Below are 20,064 nucleotides of genomic sequence, written 5' to 3'. Positions count from 1 at the left end.
ATAAATAACAAGAAAAAAGAAAAAAGAAATAAAATACAACTCCAAATGTTTCTGGGTGAGTGTAATGTTATTGAGAGGAAACAACCGTAAGACTCTTAAATACCACTAAAACCACTACAATGTGTAGATTCCTGATATTTGAAACATTCTTCCCATTTCTGAAGCATCCACAGAGTGATCCACCTCCCCCGCACACACAAACAGATACGGAAACGTCAAGTGGAATAGCCCCACCCAGCCACGTGAGGCTGAATTGAAGACATCGGGTCTATCTGGCAAACCAACATGTGATTGGAATCATAATATTGTGAAGAATTATTATTCGGGGCCTATTTTCTGGAACTGGCGTCACCATGGTGAACGATCATCATCCACCCGGACGCTCCTGACGTCCTAGTGACGCCAGACACCCCATGTTGCCTTCGGGTTCCGCCACGTAAACGACACATGTCCGACCTACATACCAAGAATAGCGCTTGACGGGGATAAACTATGTCTGGTACAAATTACAAATCACCAAAAAGAGCAAAATGACATATAATATACAATATAATAATCATATAATTCAACCCTAGTCGAATGTAGCCACACATATTGATATTTTAGCAATACTTGAGTGAATATACTCAGTTATTTTCCACATTACAAACACAGCCACGAGCAGACTCCTTTTACTTTCAACAACTAGAATGGAATAGAATAGAATTATATGTTTATTTTTATTGATAGTGCACTAGAAACAAACAAACACAAATATGCACACTACAATTAGGATTCAACCATAGATATATATTAATCCCGACTGGACATTGTGAGGAATTCGCATAGCTTATATAAATGTATTTGTTGTTTATGCCTATTAAAGTTGGTCGTCTGTTTGTGTGTCTGTAATTTCCTGCGGAGCCGTGAAGGCAGCACCACAGTGAGCAGGCTCCTCCCCGACAACAGTCCGGAGCTCCGAGCAGAAACCAGGCTGCAGCCACATTGAAGAGGAACAAAAAGGCGACCTGACAGTGCTTTCTGCTCTCCCTCCACTTTCTCCGCGGTGATCACGGGATTTCAATGTTCGGCCTGCTCTTTGTAAGTACCCACTCAACAGGCTCTCACCCAACCCGATCTCTCGGGACGCGGTTTTGCACCGCACCGACGCCACGCAATCGCATCAGCCTCTTTAAAGAGAATCAAGCACAACACAAGGGAGCTAAAGTACACAGGAGTTAGCATTAGCTATTATAGCAGGTCTGCTGTAACGTCGGCCACCTACACCATATCCAAATGTATTTGAAGACAAATAACATCATTTCAAATGTTGTATTAGATGTGACAATAGATGGGCTCGGTGTAGTTTTATGTGAACCATATTACTCGGGGAAAAGCAAAGTGGCGGAGCTAAGCTAGGCTGCTAACGTAGCAAGGTTAGCATGCTGGCAGGGCTATGGCTATTTCCTGGAAGAAGGAAGAAAATCATTGTGTGCGAACATAGCAACAGTGTGGTTTTTACGGGCTGTGTTTGTAATTGGAAGCAGATCGCAGTAGATATATCTACAGATCCGCACTATGGCGGCGTAGCGATGTTAACATTTTGATCATACAAGAACAATCATAAATGTTCCCCATTCTCCTCACGCTAAGATGTTGGAGTGGCAGTCGTCTGTGAATGCTCATGTGAAATGAGGTCAACGCTGCCGCTGCCTCAGAAAAACAATGTAAACGTCGTTCTCTTGAAGGTAGTGGCGATGCTCCTGTGTTGTTACATGGTCACAGCGGGTTGTGGTGCTTGTCACTGTAGGTGGCTTAGCCGGGAGCTAGACGGCGACTGAGCTAATTGCCTTCCGCCCTTTGTGACAAAGCCTGACCCGGCCTGGTTTAATCATTTATTACGAGCCATGTCTCTGGCTAACATTTGAACAAGAAGGCGAAATGGTTGACAGACTTTCAAATTCACCCCGCGAGCGTGTTTGTGTATGTGTGTGTGCGTATGTTAAACTGCCTTTGCTGTTGCTCGTCGTGTTATTATTATTGTGAAAACGCATCCGCCTTTTGTTGTTTAGACTCAGCTGTCCGTTTAGAAACGTAGCTGAGACACCGGGTCTATAATTTTACCCTCGTCTGGTTTCCTAAAACAGAAAGAGAGCAGCCGTTCAACCATTGAGTCGCTTTAGCATTTGCGGGCTTGGAGTGAAATGAGGAAACACTCTGCTCAGGGAGGAAGTGGAGTCGAGCAGCTGTGTGGCCGTGAAGGCAGCACCACATTCCCATGCCTCTCAGCTTTCAATTTATGACCTTCCAATGGGTCCAGCCTCTCCTCCACTGGTAATAAATTGTAGTGGGCAGCTAATTCAGCCGAATAGCTTTGTAACACTCCTACCAACATGGGTGGACGATGATGAGTCAATGAATAGACCGGAATGGCAGGTAAGGATAATTACAACATTCCTACTCATGAGTCAGTGCAAGGTGACCCAGTGCAGATAGCTGAGGTGTGTTTGGAACCTTATCATCATCGCCATCCGTTAGGAAATATGCTGCTTTGGCATATATAGATAAGAGAGAAATAAAAATGAAGAAACTCAGCTGTTGTGTGTGTGTCTGAGTGAGATAAGAAAACTCATATCGATACTCTCTTACCGGCTTTGTGATACTTTCTGTTGTGTGAAGTGTTCTTGCCTTGTGAGAGTTGAACCTTTTCCCTGCGTGGGGCTGTTTGACATTTCAGTGATCCAGTGTGTCCATGTGGCTCTGTGTTGTTTGTGTGTGTGTCAAAGGCTCACACACTCTTGATACACTCTGTTCTTTCTGGTTTGTCTGCAAAGCTTCTAATAAGCTCTTTACAAACCATCCCTCCCAGCACTGTTGGTGATGATGTTCCACTACTGGGGTAATGTAAGCACCAGTGAAAACACGAGAGCAACCTCTTTACACTCCCATATCAGTGTTTCTGCTTAATTCACATTTATGGTGGAAGTAGGTCAGTCATGCCGGCGACCTGCTTTGTATTATAGCTATTTGACACATGATGCACAACCCCATCTCGAAATAGCATAGCTCCACTCGCTCTGTATAGAGAAGTGCCTGCAGCTAAGGGCAGGCCCATACACTGGGAGGCCCTCATTTAACAGAACCCACAGAGCAAGTCCTACTCAAACCGAGCGTGTGGCCTCTATAGGTTGCTTGTTTGTTTTTCTGTGTCCTCTCCCCTGCCCAGTCTTTGAAACACGACCACATACAGCATGTAAGTATTTGTGTTTGAAGAATTGGATCCGTGCTCGGGCTGTCCTTACCAGACTTCTTTGGTGTAACAAACAGCGTGCCGTTAGTGTTGCGTGTCTTTCCGGCTAATGTGATCTGACTGGTAACATCAGGTTCATTTGCATTGCCAGGTACTGCGTATTAAATCAGTAGATGTTAATGATTTTGTAAGACGTTCCTATTAGTTCCGTCTGTTTATGCACGACGTATAAATAGATTGAATTAATAGGATTGTGCTGTTCTCTGAATGTAGATGATGTGCTGCATAATTCCAGGATTAATTATGAGGAGTGTCCATCTATGTAGGTAATGTGCGCAGACATTCTGAGTTCATTCACATCAGATGATCGATTCATCGCCCTAATCTCAGTATGGTCTGGGTTTTAACATGCATGTAAACATACAGAGAATTTGGTAGTAGTCCTAAATCTGTCTGGATGTCTCTGACATTTCCCAGCAACAAAGGATGGTTCCTCTTGTCGACTGGTGGCATACAGAAAAGTCAGTTTGACAAGTGGGGAAGTCCTCAGCCTTGGTTACAGTAATTGTGAAAGGCGAAGCCAGTGTTCAGTAACCCGAAGCCGGGGAGGGTTACTGAGGAGGAGAGGACCTATGTTGTAGCCTCCTGGCACCCGGCCCATCCAGCCACAGGGTTCTTGAGTGTTGAAAGGAAGGGTTGAAGAGGTCTGGTTCCACACTGACGGGCTTAGCTCAGTTGGTCAGTTTTAAAGAGAGTGGAACACACGCTTTTGTCTTTGAATGTGCTGGTGTCCGACGGCCCGTGGTCACAAAGCGGTTTAAAAATTCAAATTGGGCCAAATTGGTAAGCCACAATTGGACTCCACACTCTTTTGTCCGTAGGTGAAAAGGTGTATCTAATTACGCATTAGCAGCCACCAGCACCTTTTCTATTCCTTTGCGTTTTGTGCGGGTTAATGAATCATGCCCCGGTTGGCGCGCCGTTTGTTTACCGTTGTTGCCACAGCGCTGCACTAAAGCAAAGGCTCGGGCAGGGGAGCGCTGGCAGTGTCTCTGACAGATTGACACCCCTGCTAGATGCTGCTGCTGCTGCGACAAAGCTGCCCGCTGAAACTATAGCAACAGGTAGGAATAGGATCTCTTTTGTCATTCTTGTTTACAGCGGTCATGTCTAGATACAGCAGCCAGAGCCACTGTAAACAGGCGAAAACACACTATAGTAAAGGGAAATATTGTGGTTATTCTTATCACAGCTGTTGTCGTTGTTGTTGTTATGACGATGTGTACGACGGCTCGTCTGTACTGATGTGGTAGTTGTGAGGCACATCTGGTCCAGAAAATGCCGGCCTTCCTCACACAACCTGCTTGTTGTTTTCCTAATGCTGAGCCACTGTATGATTCCTGTCGGTTGGTAATTTCCTTCAGCGGCTTATTAAAAGCATAAAACTCTTCACAGCTCCTCACATTAGGACTTATGACACATTATGGCGTGCTTAAAAAGACGCGTTTGCTCCTGGAGCTGATGTAAAGTCCCTAAGCGTGTTCTAGGTTTGTGGAAAGCGAGTGCCAGTTCACGGGAATTCACAGTTTATATGGTCCAGTGATCAGCACATACGGGCGTCCGTCTGCGCCGAACTCTGACCCTCTTTGGCTCTGCGCCCCTGCTGCTCCTTCAGCATCGCCCTGTGAATGTTTAAAGAGCGCACCATCGCTCCTCTCTGATCTCCTCACAGGGGAAACCATAAGTCCCTGCGGGGGCACTTGTTGCCACTGCTGAGATGATTGTTGGTATGGCAACAGGCTTCCCCCCCTGCCGATGCTGTTGTCAGAAAGCCAAGTTAGTCTCCAAATGTCAGAAGGATTTGTGTCGCGGTGGGACTCTGTACACTTGTTTTCATGGGTTTCTTTTGAGTCTGCATCTGACACCTATAGATGATTCCGGGTTGTAATCTCTTGTGTATCACAGTTGTGGGCAACCGTGTTTCTATCATTGACATAGTTTAATCTGACTGACATCTTTCACAATATTTAGGAGTAAGCAGTGTCATAGCTGTGTAGCTTTGCCCACAATTCCTTCCCTTGTTCTTCACCCCTGTAAATACGTGATACAGTAAATAGGACGTGTCAGTCATCTGCTGGATCTAATATTAATGATGATGATGAGTGATTAAAGAGCTCTGAGTCAGCTGAGGGCAGAGCCTGAACGCAGGAGAAGTGTATAGTATAGAACTGTTCAATCTTATGTAAGGAATTTAGAATTTTCACAACATACCTTGCAGGACTAGAACATTGGTAAGATTGCGGAATGCCACCATGAAGGGTGTCTGCAATGTTAAAGGACGACATTGTCAGCATTGCATGCGCGCTCTCTTAAACTAATCCTCCCCGAAGTTGTGGGCTGAAAGGTAACATCCATGTTGCGACATCACATCCGAGCTGTTCTGGATGGTTGCGTGTCAGCAGCGCTTTGGTGATTTATTTGCAGAATGTTCAAGCAACTTCGACTCAAACTGGTGAATGTTCGAACCGGGGGATGTCACAATCGGTCTGTTTTAGAATATATTTTTCTAACCTGACTTCTTATGTTGACCTCGGTTTATGAGTCAACTGCCAATATGCATTTGATCATTTAGTAAAGCCGAACTAGGTCTCGTAAGAGGTATTTGAATAAGGCGTAGGTCAGCGTTGAGGAAGTATGTGTGAAAATGTACACAAATAGAGGCTTCATCACATGTTTCATGTCAGATTTCCTGTAATGTCTTTACAAAACAAACCATCCGGTCTGGTGAAAGATATAAGGAACTGTCTTGTTTTAGCGAAGAATGCCGGACAGATGTTTAAATGTTTGCCGAACTAATTGTATGTATTGTTTTAAAGCATGTAGTGGTTGATGCCTTGAACCATCGGGCATGAGGTTCTCCGAGGTTAAAAGCCAGGGTGTGAACGCCACACCTCTGACTGGTGCCAGCAGAGCAAGTTCAACCAGTGTGCACCCATACATACACCTGTGGATACATCCAACTTAATGACCTCATAGAAACCCCTTCCTGGCAGAGCTCTGCAGCTACCACCCTGCATTCAACCTGTGCCTGAAAGGAGGGACAGGGGTCAACTCCAGCCCCCCAACACTGGGCTCACTATGGCCAGAACCTCTCCAACCTTAAATCAGTAGTTTAGGTGCTTGACCGTAACCATATCTTCACCATACAGGCTGCAGAGCCGAAACCTCTGTCGGTCATTTTGGATGCTGGGACAAACAACCTAATTTGTCATTGAGTGTAAGAATTTGCTTAGAGCACTTTGCCTGCATTTGGACCTCATCCCCTCTTTTGACTTTGCATTTCAAAGTCAAATCAAGTGTGATTCAGACGTCCTCTTATTTCACTTTGAGTTCTTGAAGTTAATTTGCCATTTGTGTGACTGCTGCTGACCAGGTGAGGCATCAAGTGTGTTGTTCTTCTTCCTATTTCTGCCCTCTCCACACTGGGCGCAGTCCCCCCCCCGGCCGCTATCAGGGGCCTTTGATCGTCACACTGTTTATCTGCGCTCACACGGAGCCTGCAGAGCCAGGCGATAAGTGGGCTTTACTGTGTGTGAACTCGTGCGTGCGTGCGTAGGCGCGGGTGTTCAACTGTTCAGGAAAGTAGGGTGGTCACATATTCCTGCACCTCCCCTCTTCAGCCCCTTTACACAGAAACAGGAATCCACAGCAACATGTGCTTCACAGGAACATCAGCCCCTGCCCCCTGGGAGGAGAGAGTTAGAGAGAGAGGTGGCCTGTTATGCTGCACCAGGGTGGGGGTGGGTGACATACATTTATCAAAACAACAACAGAGGCAGCCATTACCAGGTCTTTGCTCTGCTCTCTTTTATGGCAATTCAATTTGTAAAGATGATTCCAATCTTCCGTATTCCACCAGAAGTCATCTGATATGTATAATAATATCATCTCAGAATACATTTGGCTGGTTTTACATATTCAAATCAATTTTAACCAGTAAGTGTTGGACAAAAAGCCCTTCAGTGCAGTGTTGTTGTTGTTGCTGCTGCTGTCGCGTGTGACAATAAGGACTTAACTGTTTGCGAGTGTGGTTGTCTTTGATGTGTCGCGACCACGGTGCATGTAAAGGTCTCTATAGGCCTGTGCTGTTGTTTTGAATGGATTAAAGGGGTTTGAGGAAGTCTAGACTTGTGTTGAATCATAACCGCGTCCAGAATTTGTGCCGCGGCAGGACGGGACTGCGACAAGAAGCCGGCCAGAGGATCTATGTGCGTCTGTTGTCGGGCAGGAGCGTTGCATTTATAGTCTTTATGTCTTGGCGCCCAGTCTATTCCTAGGCTCCGGTAAATAGAGTCCACCCACACGCAGGCTATAACAGGAAAGTTAATTTATTTCTTTACGAATCACTCTTATAACAAGGTGTTGATTAGTGTTGTCATGGGCTTATTGTCCTGCTGTCTCGGCTTACATCCGGTCCCCAAAGCGAGAGACCCTGTTTGTTCCTCGAAACTGCATTTAAGGCGTTATTTAATTTTCCAGGCAAATGAAGTTCACAAGGAGATCCATCTTCTGAACTGGATTTGACCCGAAACGGGTGCACGTTGACCTGCCCTGGACCTGTATTCTCCTCATTTCAAAGAGCTGCTACCCAGAGTGTGCAGCCTGTGTATGTCAGGGCGGCTCTGGTCAAAGAGAAGCACAGGTTTATTATTCCAGACGGAGACAGACCACAGGCCTGAACCAGACCGTCTGTGAACATTTCCACCTTGACGCAGGTAAACACAGACGTGACCATTTCTGACTCACCTCCCTCTTATAAAGCGCCATGAGGCCTCAGTGGCCGGAGGGCTTAGAGTCCATCGTTTACACTGAGTCTGAAGTCCTTCCCTCTTAAATGTTAACAAATGCAAATGTTCTCTATTTTTGTGCAGAACTGCTGCATATCCTCTTTTGACTTGCAGAAGAAGAGGTCATTTTGACAGAGTACTAATTATTTGATTATGGAAAGCACCTTGCATTGCAGTCGCACATTTAAGTGTCTGACCTACATACCATGACGCATTGTTAGAGATCGCACAAACGCACGTCTGTGTTCTTTCTGTCTTATTGTTTACAGAGTGCAATGCTTTGCAAGATCCATGCGTTACTGGACAGACAGGTATTCTGGAGTCTGGGCTTCTGTGAGGTGCCGAGCACAGTGGCTGCATTTCCCACACAGCTTTCATTAGTCATTGCTACTAGAACCCTCCCCTGCATTCATTGCGCTGGAGTTGAAATAAAGGCGCTGTCCCCTGAAGAGTTTCATACCTGCACCTTTAGGATCCCATGACCACATGAGGAGAACGCGCTTGACAAAAGAACGCAGTAACTCGGGCCCCTTCTGACTCGGCACGTCGCCTTCAGCACAAAGCTGCTGTATGCAAACTCTGGGAATGTGCGGCACTCGAGGCGCAGCAACCATTTGAACCTTGTGCTTGAGTTTGCTTTGCGTACTGGCCTGTGTTTGTCACGTCGTCGTGTCCAGGCATGCCGCGGGTCTAAGGCTCTTGTTTGTTGCGCCGGGTAAAGAGGTGAGGCACCAAAAAAGGGAAGAGACGCTGTAACAGTGTCACCCGTTGTTGTGTGCGTGTGTGTTCGATTGACGGCCTGTTTGTCTTTGTGTGTGTTCATGCATGACTGATACGATTGGGGGGGGTTGTGCACACTACTTCCTTTTTATGTGTGCACTGTGAGCTGGTGGTTGCGCTGACCTGTCACCATACCCTGCACCCACACAGCCCTGCAGTCCCAGACGCTGGCCCTGGACTGCATGTTTGGAATAAACCCTTTTTTGTAGAGATAAATTAACCATTTTAGTTTTTTGTGTAAAATATCAAGGAAAAAAGGGAGTGCTGAAGACACAATTTGGCTCAGGTGACAGCAAAAGTCCCTTGGGTCGACACACTTGGTGGTCTGGACCCATTAGGGGCTGCGTCCCTGAGCCATGAGCCCGTCGGCCTTTGAGACAAATGGGCTCTGGTTGCTTTGTCTCTTGTTTTTCCTGTGTGCCTGTGAGTGCACAGCTCCAGTTTGAGGCCTAATCTGCCCAGCGAGCTTATCAGGAGCCGTGACGTCACTGCCGGCGTCCAGCTGGACCCTCAGGCAGGTGTGATCTCCCTCTTTATCTGCCCTCTGCCTGACTCCGATCTTCACTCTTCCGCTCGTCTTCCCTCCTTTTTTGCTTTCTCCTTCCCTCCCTTTTTTGCTTATCCATTCATGTTTTAGGTAACATGCTTCCATCTGTTCCCATGGTGCCCCCGCTACCCACACACACACACACACACACACACACACACACACACACACACACACACACACACCTTCAAAATGGTCTATATTTTGCACACACACAGTTCCTTCCCTCTGGCCCTGCTCTGTCTCCTTGACATTTTGCCTCTTTCCTCTTGATGGTCTCCATACTGGCTTCCTGTCTTCCTCTTACCTCTGTGATGACAACTGTCAATAGTTGGCCATTATTTATATCTGACAGTTAAAGGGCAATCCTCCATATCTGGTCACGGAGAATTCACACAAATCTGTATTTGTATGTTGGAGGGTCTTATGTTTGGTATCAGAGTGTGAGTGTGTGTGTGTGCTTGTTGGGGGCATAGCAAGCAGGTAGGGATGTGGGTCAGAGGTGATAGAGGCCATTATCTTCAGCCTGCCATCCACGCTGCTTTCTTTGTCCACCAGACCAAGAACTCCTAACAACACAGGCCTCCCTCCCTCCCCCCTCCTCTTCCTCCTTTCTTCCACTGTCCATCCTGCCATGGCTCTCCAGCACTCTCTCCCTCTCGCGCAGCAAATTGGCCCCATCGACCGCTCCAGGGCAGCACAGTCCGGTCGAGCCCAGTCCGGCTCCAGACAAAACAGGCACACAGCCGCACACGCAGACCACCAGACAGGGCGGCATGCAATACTAACACCTGACACAAGGGAGGAAGGAGGTGGATTCAGACATTCCACCTTTTGTTTAACCGGCTGATGGTTTTTGCAACACTTCCTCTTTGCATGGGTGTGTTTCTTTTCTTGCTTGTGCGATGGTGTCTTCTTTTTTCCGCCAAATCTGGTGTCCACACGTCTTCGACTGAGCTGAACCCACTGTCCCTTTCCTAGATATTTATTTCTTTTACACTTTGCACAAGCACAGGCCTTTCTTACCGCGTCACGTAAGCTGCGGCCGCTGAGCTGGTGTTAATCTCATGGAAAGAGCATCCCCGTGTGCTCGTGTGTCACTCTGGGCGAACAGCAGGTGGGTTGGTTGTCCATATTTCCAGGCTCTGGAGCAGGGATTAGAGCTCAGCAGCGTGTTACATGAGCTGCTCATAATCAAGCTCCCCACCCCTGGCGTTTCAAACCGTCCAGCATTCAGCAGTCAGGTGGCAGGAAGTGCGCAGGGGGAAACTCGCAGTGGGGAAGGGGTGAGATCATACGTGATGGTCACCTGATAGCCAGGGAGGCGGCCTGGTTTTGCCCACTGCCTTGGCACTGTGATAATGGAATCCCGCGGCAATAAAAACGGCGAGAGAGAGGCCGCCAGTTCGCCTCTTTCCACTGCTGCGGCCATGATAACCTTAAAGATTCCGCTGGCTGAGCTCCAACCCAGCGCTGAGGTTAGGAGCTTTGTTAAATGGCCGCTGTTACAACACGGCGTTACTGTATAAATAAATTCCCTGGCTTTGATTCGACGTGATTGATCAGCCTCGCCCCAGTCTCGCAGCGCGCGCCTCGCGGAGCACCGCATGCCCTTGGGCTCCCATTCGTCTGAGGCTTTATCACCTGTTTAGGTTTGCGTGTCCCTTTTCTGTGCAGAGATACTGCGGTGCGTTATCAGCCGGTGCAGCCAGGCCCCTGCCCTCCCAAACTTCCCATGTCACTCTCCCTCGCTCTCTGCCTCTCTCTCACTCTCTCTCTGGCCTTTCCCTTTAGTCACAGTGCTGGAGAGGCCCAGCTGATTGGGCCCCCCCTCCCCTCCCCCAACCCTCATCCCTCATCCCGCACTCTCTCATTCCCTCTCCACTATCGCAGCTCGGCGCTAAGAGAACACGTGACGAGGAGCAGGGCACCAAGGGAGCTTTCTCCAGGCCGCTGCGTGGGCCTCTGCCTATACTCGCTGACCTTTCTCCCAGTTTAGACCATACACTCGTACTTAGACGCGCACACACACACACACACACACACACACACACACATAAACATTGACGAAAAGCAGGATGTAGGCCAAGCGTACTTTAACAGAAGTACATCAGTGTTTCCTATGCATTTATTTATCTAAGGTGTGGCGCACAGATGGACAATCGACTCGGCGAGAGAAGCCGAGTAAATCGTTAATGTAGCTGCATCACGACCCCTGCAACTCCTGCGTATTATATTAAATCTACCCTCCACTCTGCCGCTGTTACGTTTGAGATTCAAACAGGCAGAATAATGGCACAATCCTCTGGAGGTTTGCGGCTGCGGGGTTGGGTAATTATGTCGACTGTTTGTATACACGGCTTGTTGTTTCCTGTGTAGTCAAACACCCTTCTTCTCCCTCCGAACTGATTTGGTTGGTGCGCGTATTTGTTCTGCCCGCCATCTGTGTAACTGCAGAACCAGTTTGCAAATAGTTTCGCAGCCATTTGCATGAGTTCTCCCCCGCAGGGCTGTGAAGTCAGACAGGTGGGCAGCCAGGCAAAGGCCCCGTGTTGCCATATTGTGCTCCGCTCCTCGCTCCTGGCTGTGGTCTGGGGGTTTCGGTTGTTGACAGTCGCTTTTTCACACGCGGCCCTCGTCTGCGCTTCGCTGCGTGCGGCAGCTGCTGAATGAAAACCAACCATCAGACGCGCGCCTCTGTTGTGTACTCCCGACTCACTCTCTCCGGAGATCTTGAGAAAATGAAACCATTTTCTCGAGATAATAGAACGTTTTTTAGACGCCTGAGATGACGCATATATAATGTGTGTATTTATATACTGGAGAGAGGCACAACGCTATTTCAGCCACAGAAATGTGACACGCTGATCCATACATTCCCGCTCTCCTGTCTGCTCGGGGATGATCATTCCAGCGAGGATCAAGTCCGTGGCTACAATATCTGCAGCTCGATATTGCAAAAGTGTTCTATCTCTATCTATCTGTTGTATCTTTCTTTCATTGCTCACTTACTCATTACATCACTTTCTGCATTAGGACGAGGGGTGTGAGCCGGTGTCCTTTCCATTGCTTTGTCGCATTTCTTCCCCCCCTGCATCTTTGAGGATCAAAAGTTGGACGGGAGCGCACCTTGGAAAGCCACGCAACCTTTTTTTCTTCGCTCCGCTCGTCTGATCTTGCCCGGGTTCGCCGGCGCCGCTCAGAGGAGCAATTAAAGGCGTAGCAGAGGGGCCTGTGCCCGCACGAAGAGCAAAAAAATCAAGGCCGCGTTGATGAGCGGCCTCGTGGCTCCTGCCCAATTATGAGCGATGTTAGTGAGGAGACAAAGCAAAGGGTGGGGGAGAGAAATTAAAGAGGCGATTGAGTCGCTGCGTCCCAGTGGTTGGCAGCAACTAAGAGCACATGCATCAACGGTGCAGAGAAGGAAAATGTCACCTCACAGCCTCGCCTCAATCCAAAACACAGCATTTTACGTTTGAAAAGAAACCAAAGCGAGTGAATAGTCAAGGTCTGCCTAAGAGCCAAAGAGGAACTAGATTTACACATGACATCGTTGTCGGAGCTTTTACAAGGTTAGTTGACATCAATGTTGTGACCATTGCGACTTTGATGACGTCACTATTGTCTATTTAAGAGGTTTTAAGAGTCTGACGCTGTTGTGGAGTGACGCAGCGGTTTGACGCCACGTTCGGACGATCGTCACCTTCTGAGTTTCATGAGATTTTACCTATCGAGAAGCGAGACGAGGCGGCGCTACAGTCCGGTACGGAGCACAGATGGTCTTATGTCGGCCTCAAAGAGGCGAAAAATAGGGAGCGTGGGACTGTGGAAATGCCGGGGCCGTTTGAAGCTCGGCCCTGCCGCTGTAATCCTCACCTTGTGACTGCCGCCTGTGACACAGTGCTAAAGTCCGAACCCTTTCTCCCCCCCTCCTACTTACTACTGCGTGTGTGTGTGTGTGTGTGTGTCATCAACCCGGTGATAGCCAGTCATGCTCGTCTCCTCTTGTTTCCCCCCCCCTATCCTTCCCTCCTCCCTGCCGTGTTGCTTTGAGACGGTTCCAGCCAGTTTGTGGCGGCTGGTTTTAGTCTGTTGAGTGCCCGTCGTAGTTGAAATGACCTCTCTCTCTCCCTCTCTCTCTGGGCGAGTTACAGACCAGGCAGCCCTATCGAATTAACAGGGTGATGTAACACAAAAGGTTACACCAGGTTGTCGTTCTTTTGATAGCTTAGAAAAAGGGAAGGCACCTCAAATTCTCTGTAACTCAAGAAATCGATGCGGCGTACAGTTGTGAGCCGACCGCCGCCGGTGTGTGCTGGTGATCAATCAACAGGAGAAACAGGTGGCTGAGAGGAGCGCAGGAGATGTGTGTGCACTGCCAAAAAACGCCTGCAGACACACACACACACACAGGCTGCCAGAGCAGTCCAGAAAATGTGTCATTTTGTGTTTTAGTGATGCAAAATCCTCCAGTTTGAACAGGTTGTAAAGCTTTTATAGCCCAGATGAGCTACAGGGATTGAGTGTGTGTGTGTGTGTGTGTGTGTGTGTGTGTGTGTGTGTGTGTGTGTGTGTGTGTGTGTGTGTGTGTGTGTGTGTGTGTGTGTGTGTGTGTGTGTGTGTGTGTGTGTGTGTGTGTGTGTGTGTGTGTGTGTGTGTGTGTGTGTGTGTGTGTGTGTGTGTGTGTGTGTGTGTGTGTGTGTGTGTGTGTGTTTAGTCATTTGTCCCATCAGCCAAGGCAACAAAAGCAAAGCATTAAAGCTTTTTGGAGCAGATTGAAAAGCTGATAAATGACTTGTTGTTGTTATTCTTATTTCCATAGTAACCTCGCCCGTCTCTGTCTCTGCCCCCCCCCCTCTCCCGTCTCCGCAGGGTTTCTGTCTTGACTTTAGCCGTACCTATATGGCGTGTGTGAGCGGAGAGTTCTGCCAGGCTCAGCACCTCACCACTGTGGAGAAGTGAATCGGCCGCCCCCCGAGGGACTACGCTGCCCAGAAGCCCCCCTGAGCGCCCCCGCCGGCAACACTGGGAACCGCTGACCGCCCCCCCTCTCCGGAACAAAGGCCTCCTGGGATATTGCGTAGTCCTCGGCCAGACTGCCAATCCGAACCCCCTTTGCTTTCCACTTTCTCCTCGAGCAGCCAATCACAAACAGCTCTCCTGAATGGGGTAAAAACCTGAGTGGATGACTCCTGCATAGTCTCTCCATCTTTTTTTTTCTTTTTTTTTCCCCTTTTGTTTTTAAATTTTTCTTTTTTTTCCTCCGTTTTGTATGGTTTAATTTTTCCTTTTCTTTTTTTTGTTTTTACATCCCGGAGTACTGTGGACTAGTCCATCCTTTTTGTCCCCCCCTCCTCCTCCTCCTCCCCCTGTGTGTGTGCATCATCCCGTAGTCTCAAGCACCCGTTGTTGTTGTTTTTTATTTATTCAACCCTTTTCTAAGTACATAAACCTCTTAGCAGTCTTTTGCTGACTTCTGAGCCAAAAGTCGCTTGTGTTTTGTAAGAGTATTGTATTGTAATTGTTTTTTAAGCCGTCTCGCCAACATGAACCGCCCCGCTGCAGTCGAGATTGCCTACGAGTGCATGAGGTTCCTCATCACCCACAACCCCACCAATGCCACGCTCAACAAGTTCACCGAGGTACGCCCACACCTGGCCCGCTTCCTGTATGTCTGTGTGTGTGTCTTTTGTCTGTAACACACTTCTTTGTCTTCCTCTGTCTGCCAGGATCTGAAAAGGTTTGAGGTGAACACGCTAGTGAGAGTTTGCGATGCCACCTATGATAAAGCTCCAGTCGAGAAGGAGGGGATACAGGTCCTGGTAAGAACACACACACACACACACACACACACACACACACACACAGTTATTTGCAGTGGCTTAGGATGTTATTAATTATTGTTTGATCACCAAGGTCGTATATTATACTCCTAGTATGTTGCCTTCGGCTGTCCAGGCGACTGCAACACACACTTTATGTTATGATGGTTGACAGTTGAGGTACAGATGGTTAAAATGTCGTTGTTCAAAAATAACAGGTTATTAATTTATTATATACAGTAATATAAAAAGTATCCGCCATCATCTTCCTGCTCTGTGTTGGATGCACTGCAGGCTGTGTGAGCCCTGATGTAATATGATGTAATGGCACACAGAGGGTTAATGATTACTCCATTATAAACCATACAGCAGGTCTGACTGTCTGCACGCTATCACACTAATGCCACACAGTTACACAGGCGCCTGCTGTGGTAACACGTGCACGGGCTGTCTAATGATCAGAGTGTAAACCTGTGTGTGTGTGTGTGTGTGTGTGTGTGTGTGTGTGTGTGTGTGTGTGTGTGTGTGTGTGTGTGTGTGTGTGTGTGTGTGTGTGTGTGTGTGTGTGTGTGTGTGTGTGTGTGTGTGTGTGTGTGTGTGTGTGTGTCTCCCAGGACTGGCCCTTCGACGACGGCGCCCCTCCTCCCACCCAGATCGTGGACGACTGGCTCAACCTGCTGAAGACCAAGTTCCGAGAGGAGCCCGGCTGCTGCATCGCCGTGCACTGCGTGGCGGGGCTCGGCCGGTGAGTGGCGTGTTCCCGTCTGTCGCCCAAAACACTTCTCACCCGACGAGAACATTCAGAATGTGAAACGAGCAGCGTGTGTGTCGTTTAGTAGTTGCGAACAAAACTTCACACGTGTTCTGAAGGCGGCGAGGAGCGATGAGGTCAACGCAAGTTTACAAAGGAGATGTGTCAAGTATGACGGAAGGCGTGTGTGTGTGTGTGGCTGTTGTGTTTCCTGTGAGAACAGAAAGCTTTAGTTTTTATATTTGATCTATTGGAGGAACTTAAGAGAAGCTACAGGATGGAGTGGTGTTTTGTTTAGTTTGCTCGTCACCAGATGCTCAGTCACAATATGTCATCTTGTCTGTTTGTCATGTTCATTACGTCTGAATCACACGTGAGACCCACATGACAAATCAGATTGAATCATAACGTGAACACAACAATCCATTTTGTCATCGCTCGTCGGCTCGCCACGGCAAATGATTGTTTAACCCTTTCTGAGCCGGCCGTGCTTTTGATCGCTGCTGCCGCTCGCCTTCACCACTCAAACGTCATCTAGGCGACGTGACAACACGCCTTCTTTACTCTCACAATGTCACGTAAACAACTGCAGGGCTCTGTCCTAAGGTCCCAGTATATGCTGGTCCCGTTGTGACCCGGCCCCTTTGACCCGTCTTCCTCTTCCTGTGAGCATTGGCGGGTTGCTGCAGCCGCTCTGTCGTCGTGCTGTGGAGCAGAGACCCTTTAATTTCCCCCCCGACCACAAAGAAGCTCCAGAGACGAGCAGCGGGCTGCCTCCAGGAGTCATCTCAGGCCACACACACACACTGATCCATTAAATATTGTAGCTCTCTCTCTCTCGCTCCCTCCCTCTGTGTCTCTGTCTCTTCCTCCGTCTGTTACCTCGGTTGCTCCTTCAGGATCGATTTCTCAGCTCAGGCCGTCCTGGCTGAGCGGTGAAAGGGGACGAGCTGCACTGTAAGCGTGTCTGGTCCTCATTCCGCCCAGTGTCTCGTCTTCATTACGCGCCGGTGATTCTCGTCCTCGCGCTCGCTCGGTCATTATGTCGTCGATCACAAGCGACTGCTGAATCGTAGCTAACGTGGCAGAGAGTCACAGATGGAGCTGGACACAAAAACGGGACGTGACGCAGGCTAGTGTTTGTGTGTGTGTGTGTGTGTGTGTGTGTGTGTGTGTGTGAGAGCGTGCGTCTCCTCTGCCCACACATGCACAGTGCAGTGTGCAGCTTCCAGCGTCTTGTGGCGTTCCACGGGCGTCAGAATGCCAAGGATTTGGTCAGAGTGGCATTCTCTGCATTTGTCTCTTCTTCTTCCCTCGCTTGTGTTTACTCGAGTCATCCGGGCTTTTCCGCTGCACCGTGGTCCGGGCAGCTTCACACCAGACAGCGCCCTCGATCAGCCTCAACGGCTTTTTTTTCTTTTTTTTGTCCCTCCTCCCCTCCCCTCTGTTCTCACCCTCCCACACCCTTCACCCCCCCCCCCCCCTCTCTGTCTCTGTACCGTCCTCTCGCCTTCCTCCTTTCTCTCCTTCCTTTCTCACTTTCTGTCCCTTGTGACTTTTGCGTGCGAGAGCGAGACAGAGAAATGCTCCCTCTGTAACGTATCGTAGGTGTGTGCGTGTTTGTGTGTGTGAGGCGACACAGCGGGGCAACAATGAACTCGTGCACCCCTGTTGATTTCCCAGGCCTGTTTCCCAGGTTTACACACCCTCGCCCTCCCCCCCTCCCCCTCCCCCAACCGCACCCCCTTGACTCAATTTTACAGTGGAGCCACACTAACTTTGGAATTTAACTCTTTTCTCTCTCTTTCTCCCCTTCTCTCTCTCCATCTCCTCCTCTGGGTGTCTCCACCTCACAGAGCTCCGGTCCTGGTGGCCTTAGCCCTCATCGAGACTGGGATGAAGTACGAGGACGCCGTGCAGTTCATAAGGCAGTAAGTCCCCCGTCCGCCCTCCCTGCGTTTTGTCTTCGTTTTGCATCTCCTCCTCTCTCCGTCCTGGATCTCAGTGTCTCTCTCTCTCTCTCTCTCTCTCCTTTCGTTCCCCAGGAAGAGACGTGGAGCCTTCAACTCCAAACAGCTTCTTTACCTCGAGAAATACAGACCCAAAATGCGCCTGCGGTTCAAGGATGCCAACGGCCACAACTGCTGCGTGCAGTAGGCCACGCCCCCTCCCAGCCCAGCCCCGCCCACCCCACCCCACCCTCCGCCAGGCGCCGCTTTCTACGCGCAAGAAAAGTGCGGGGGCGTCTTCCACCAAAGGGAGATAGAAACGGAAGTGAGAGCTTGTCAGTAATTGTTGTGATGATTTGTTAACACTGCGTCATGGTTAATTGATGGGAGGAGGGCGAGCGAGTGAGCGAGCGAGTTAATTCAGATCTTACGGATCCACCAGCCGAGCCGCCGAATGAGAAGGTCAAAGCACACAGATGAGGCCCGACGCCGCTCAGCAGAGCTCCACCACCGGCCGCAAATTAGGCAACTTGAGTCCATCCTTGTTTTTGTTTTTTAACTTTTTGTTTTTTGTTTTCTTCTTCCAAATGCAATCATGGGATAACTTAACATTTTGTGAATTTTTTTTTTTTTTTTAAGTTGTACAATGGTGATTTAAAGAAAAAAAAAGTTCTTAATGTTAAATGAATTTTATTAATTTTATTTTATCAACCAAATGATCTGATTGGCCTGGAGTTGTTTTACCTTTTTAAACCAACAAACACACAAAGGTAAACCTGTTTTAAACCCTTGGCAGCGCATTGTGAGTCCAGTTTGCTCTTATTTTTGGGGTGTTTCTTCTTGTTGTTGTGTGTTTTTTTCTTTTTTTTTTTGCACAGAAACTCAAAGGTTCACCTGAAAATGCAGTAACGTCTCTCTCTCTCTTCTCCCTCACCTGCTTCATGTACCGTTCAGCTCTCCGACTCACACTGAGGCTTGAATATGTCGCAATATTTATTCACTATGATATGAAATGTTTGGCAGGGGTAAGGACACTTTGTTTAACCAGTAGGGGTTTGTTTTTTGTTATGTTTATTTTTTGTTTTGTTTCCTTTTTTTTTTTGGAGAGCCATGTCTTTTTTTTTTCTTGTCAGAGTGCAATAATCAGTACCACCTCACCAGAACCTCACCAGAACCCTGCTGACCATCATCCTCTGCATGCACATACACAGTCTGTTTTGTTTCTCTCTCTCTCTCTCTCTCTCTCTCTTCCTCTCTCTCTCTCTCTCTCTCTCTCTCTCTTTCTCTCTCTCTCAACAACTCTGCAGTGGACAAAAAAGGAAATAACAAAACGGTCTCACAACAGGTACTTCATCTAAAGACACCAGGACTCCCCTCCCTCCCCCCTCCCCTCCCCTCCCCCCCACATACGCATATTTAAAACACGTTCACACGGAGCCTAAGATCCAATCTGAAAAGAAAAAGTGGTAAAGACAAGAAAGGAAAATCGACAGTTTTTTATCGTTGTACCCATTTTGAAAACATCCCCAATTCGTATTGGTTCTTTAAAGATAAATAAATTGAAATAAAAAGCACACCGTGTCGTTTTTCTCCCTCCTCCTCCTCCCAAGCGCCTCCTTGTGGCTCAGAGCGGTGCAGTTTCCCTGCTGAACGCCGGGCGTGTTGTTTGTGAAGAGGGCGTGAGGTGAAGGTCGTAGGTGTGTGTGATGGTGTTTGTCTCAAGTTGACGCACGCATAGTTCCGAATGTCGTATTTGTCGTTTTTCAAAGTCGGGTTTGACGACATTTAACCCTCAGAAAAGTTGAAGTGCTCTCATTTGCCACCTGGACAGGACGGCAGATTATGGAATGTGACCGATCCTGTTTCTTCTGTTTTTGAACGTCAGCGACTCAAAAAAAAATGAAAAAAAATCTCACGAAGGAGAAATGGCAACAAATCCCCTCAGTCTTTTTCATAATTCTGGAATTGAGATTGTTTTCAGAAATTCATATGAACTGTGAAATCATTTACAACATAGAATTCCTGTGCTGATCGATCGTGTTTATGCAATAGACTCAGCTCATCTTTAGTCCAGATGCTTGTTTTTAACCAGTGAATGTCAATGTTTGTCTCCCATCATTAGACTGCCAGTAAATGGAA

General features: G+C 48.2%; 1 protein-coding gene across 1 annotated transcript; it reads left to right on the top strand.

Moving 5' to 3' along the window:
* The first annotated feature begins 938 nt into the window (after positions 1–938).
* On the top strand, positions 939–19,499 carry ptp4a2b (protein tyrosine phosphatase 4A2b). Its single transcript, XM_076149914.1, has 7 exons — positions 939–1,080; positions 14,276–14,572; positions 14,937–15,045; positions 15,133–15,225; positions 15,840–15,970; positions 17,833–17,907; positions 18,022–19,499. Exons 2-7 carry the CDS (start codon positions 14,568–14,570, stop codon positions 18,131–18,133), a joined length of 525 nt encoding a protein of 174 aa, XP_076006029.1. The 5' UTR covers positions 939–1,080; positions 14,276–14,567; the 3' UTR covers positions 18,134–19,499.
* The last annotated feature ends 565 nt before the right edge of the window (positions 19,500–20,064 follow it).

This window comes from Genypterus blacodes, unplaced genomic scaffold, assembly GCF_046128005.1.
Source record: "Genypterus blacodes isolate CSIRO-AG114 ecotype Tasmania unplaced genomic scaffold, CSIRO-AGI_Gbla_v1 ptg000048l_1, whole genome shotgun sequence".
In the NCBI taxonomy this organism is placed as follows: Eukaryota; Metazoa; Chordata; class Actinopteri; order Ophidiiformes; family Ophidiidae; genus Genypterus; species Genypterus blacodes.
Note: the sequence above shows the minus strand (reverse complement) of the source record. Positions and strands in the feature narration are given on the sequence as shown.

Coding starts and splice junctions, on each gene's coding strand:
- ptp4a2b (XM_076149914.1), top strand. Junction 15,226..15,839: donor AGGAGGGGATACAGGTCCTG/GTAAGAACACAC, acceptor TGTGTCTCCCAG/GACTGGCCCTTCGACGACGG. Junction 15,971..17,832: donor TGCGTGGCGGGGCTCGGCCG/GTGAGTGGCGTG, acceptor TCCACCTCACAG/AGCTCCGGTCCTGGTGGCCT.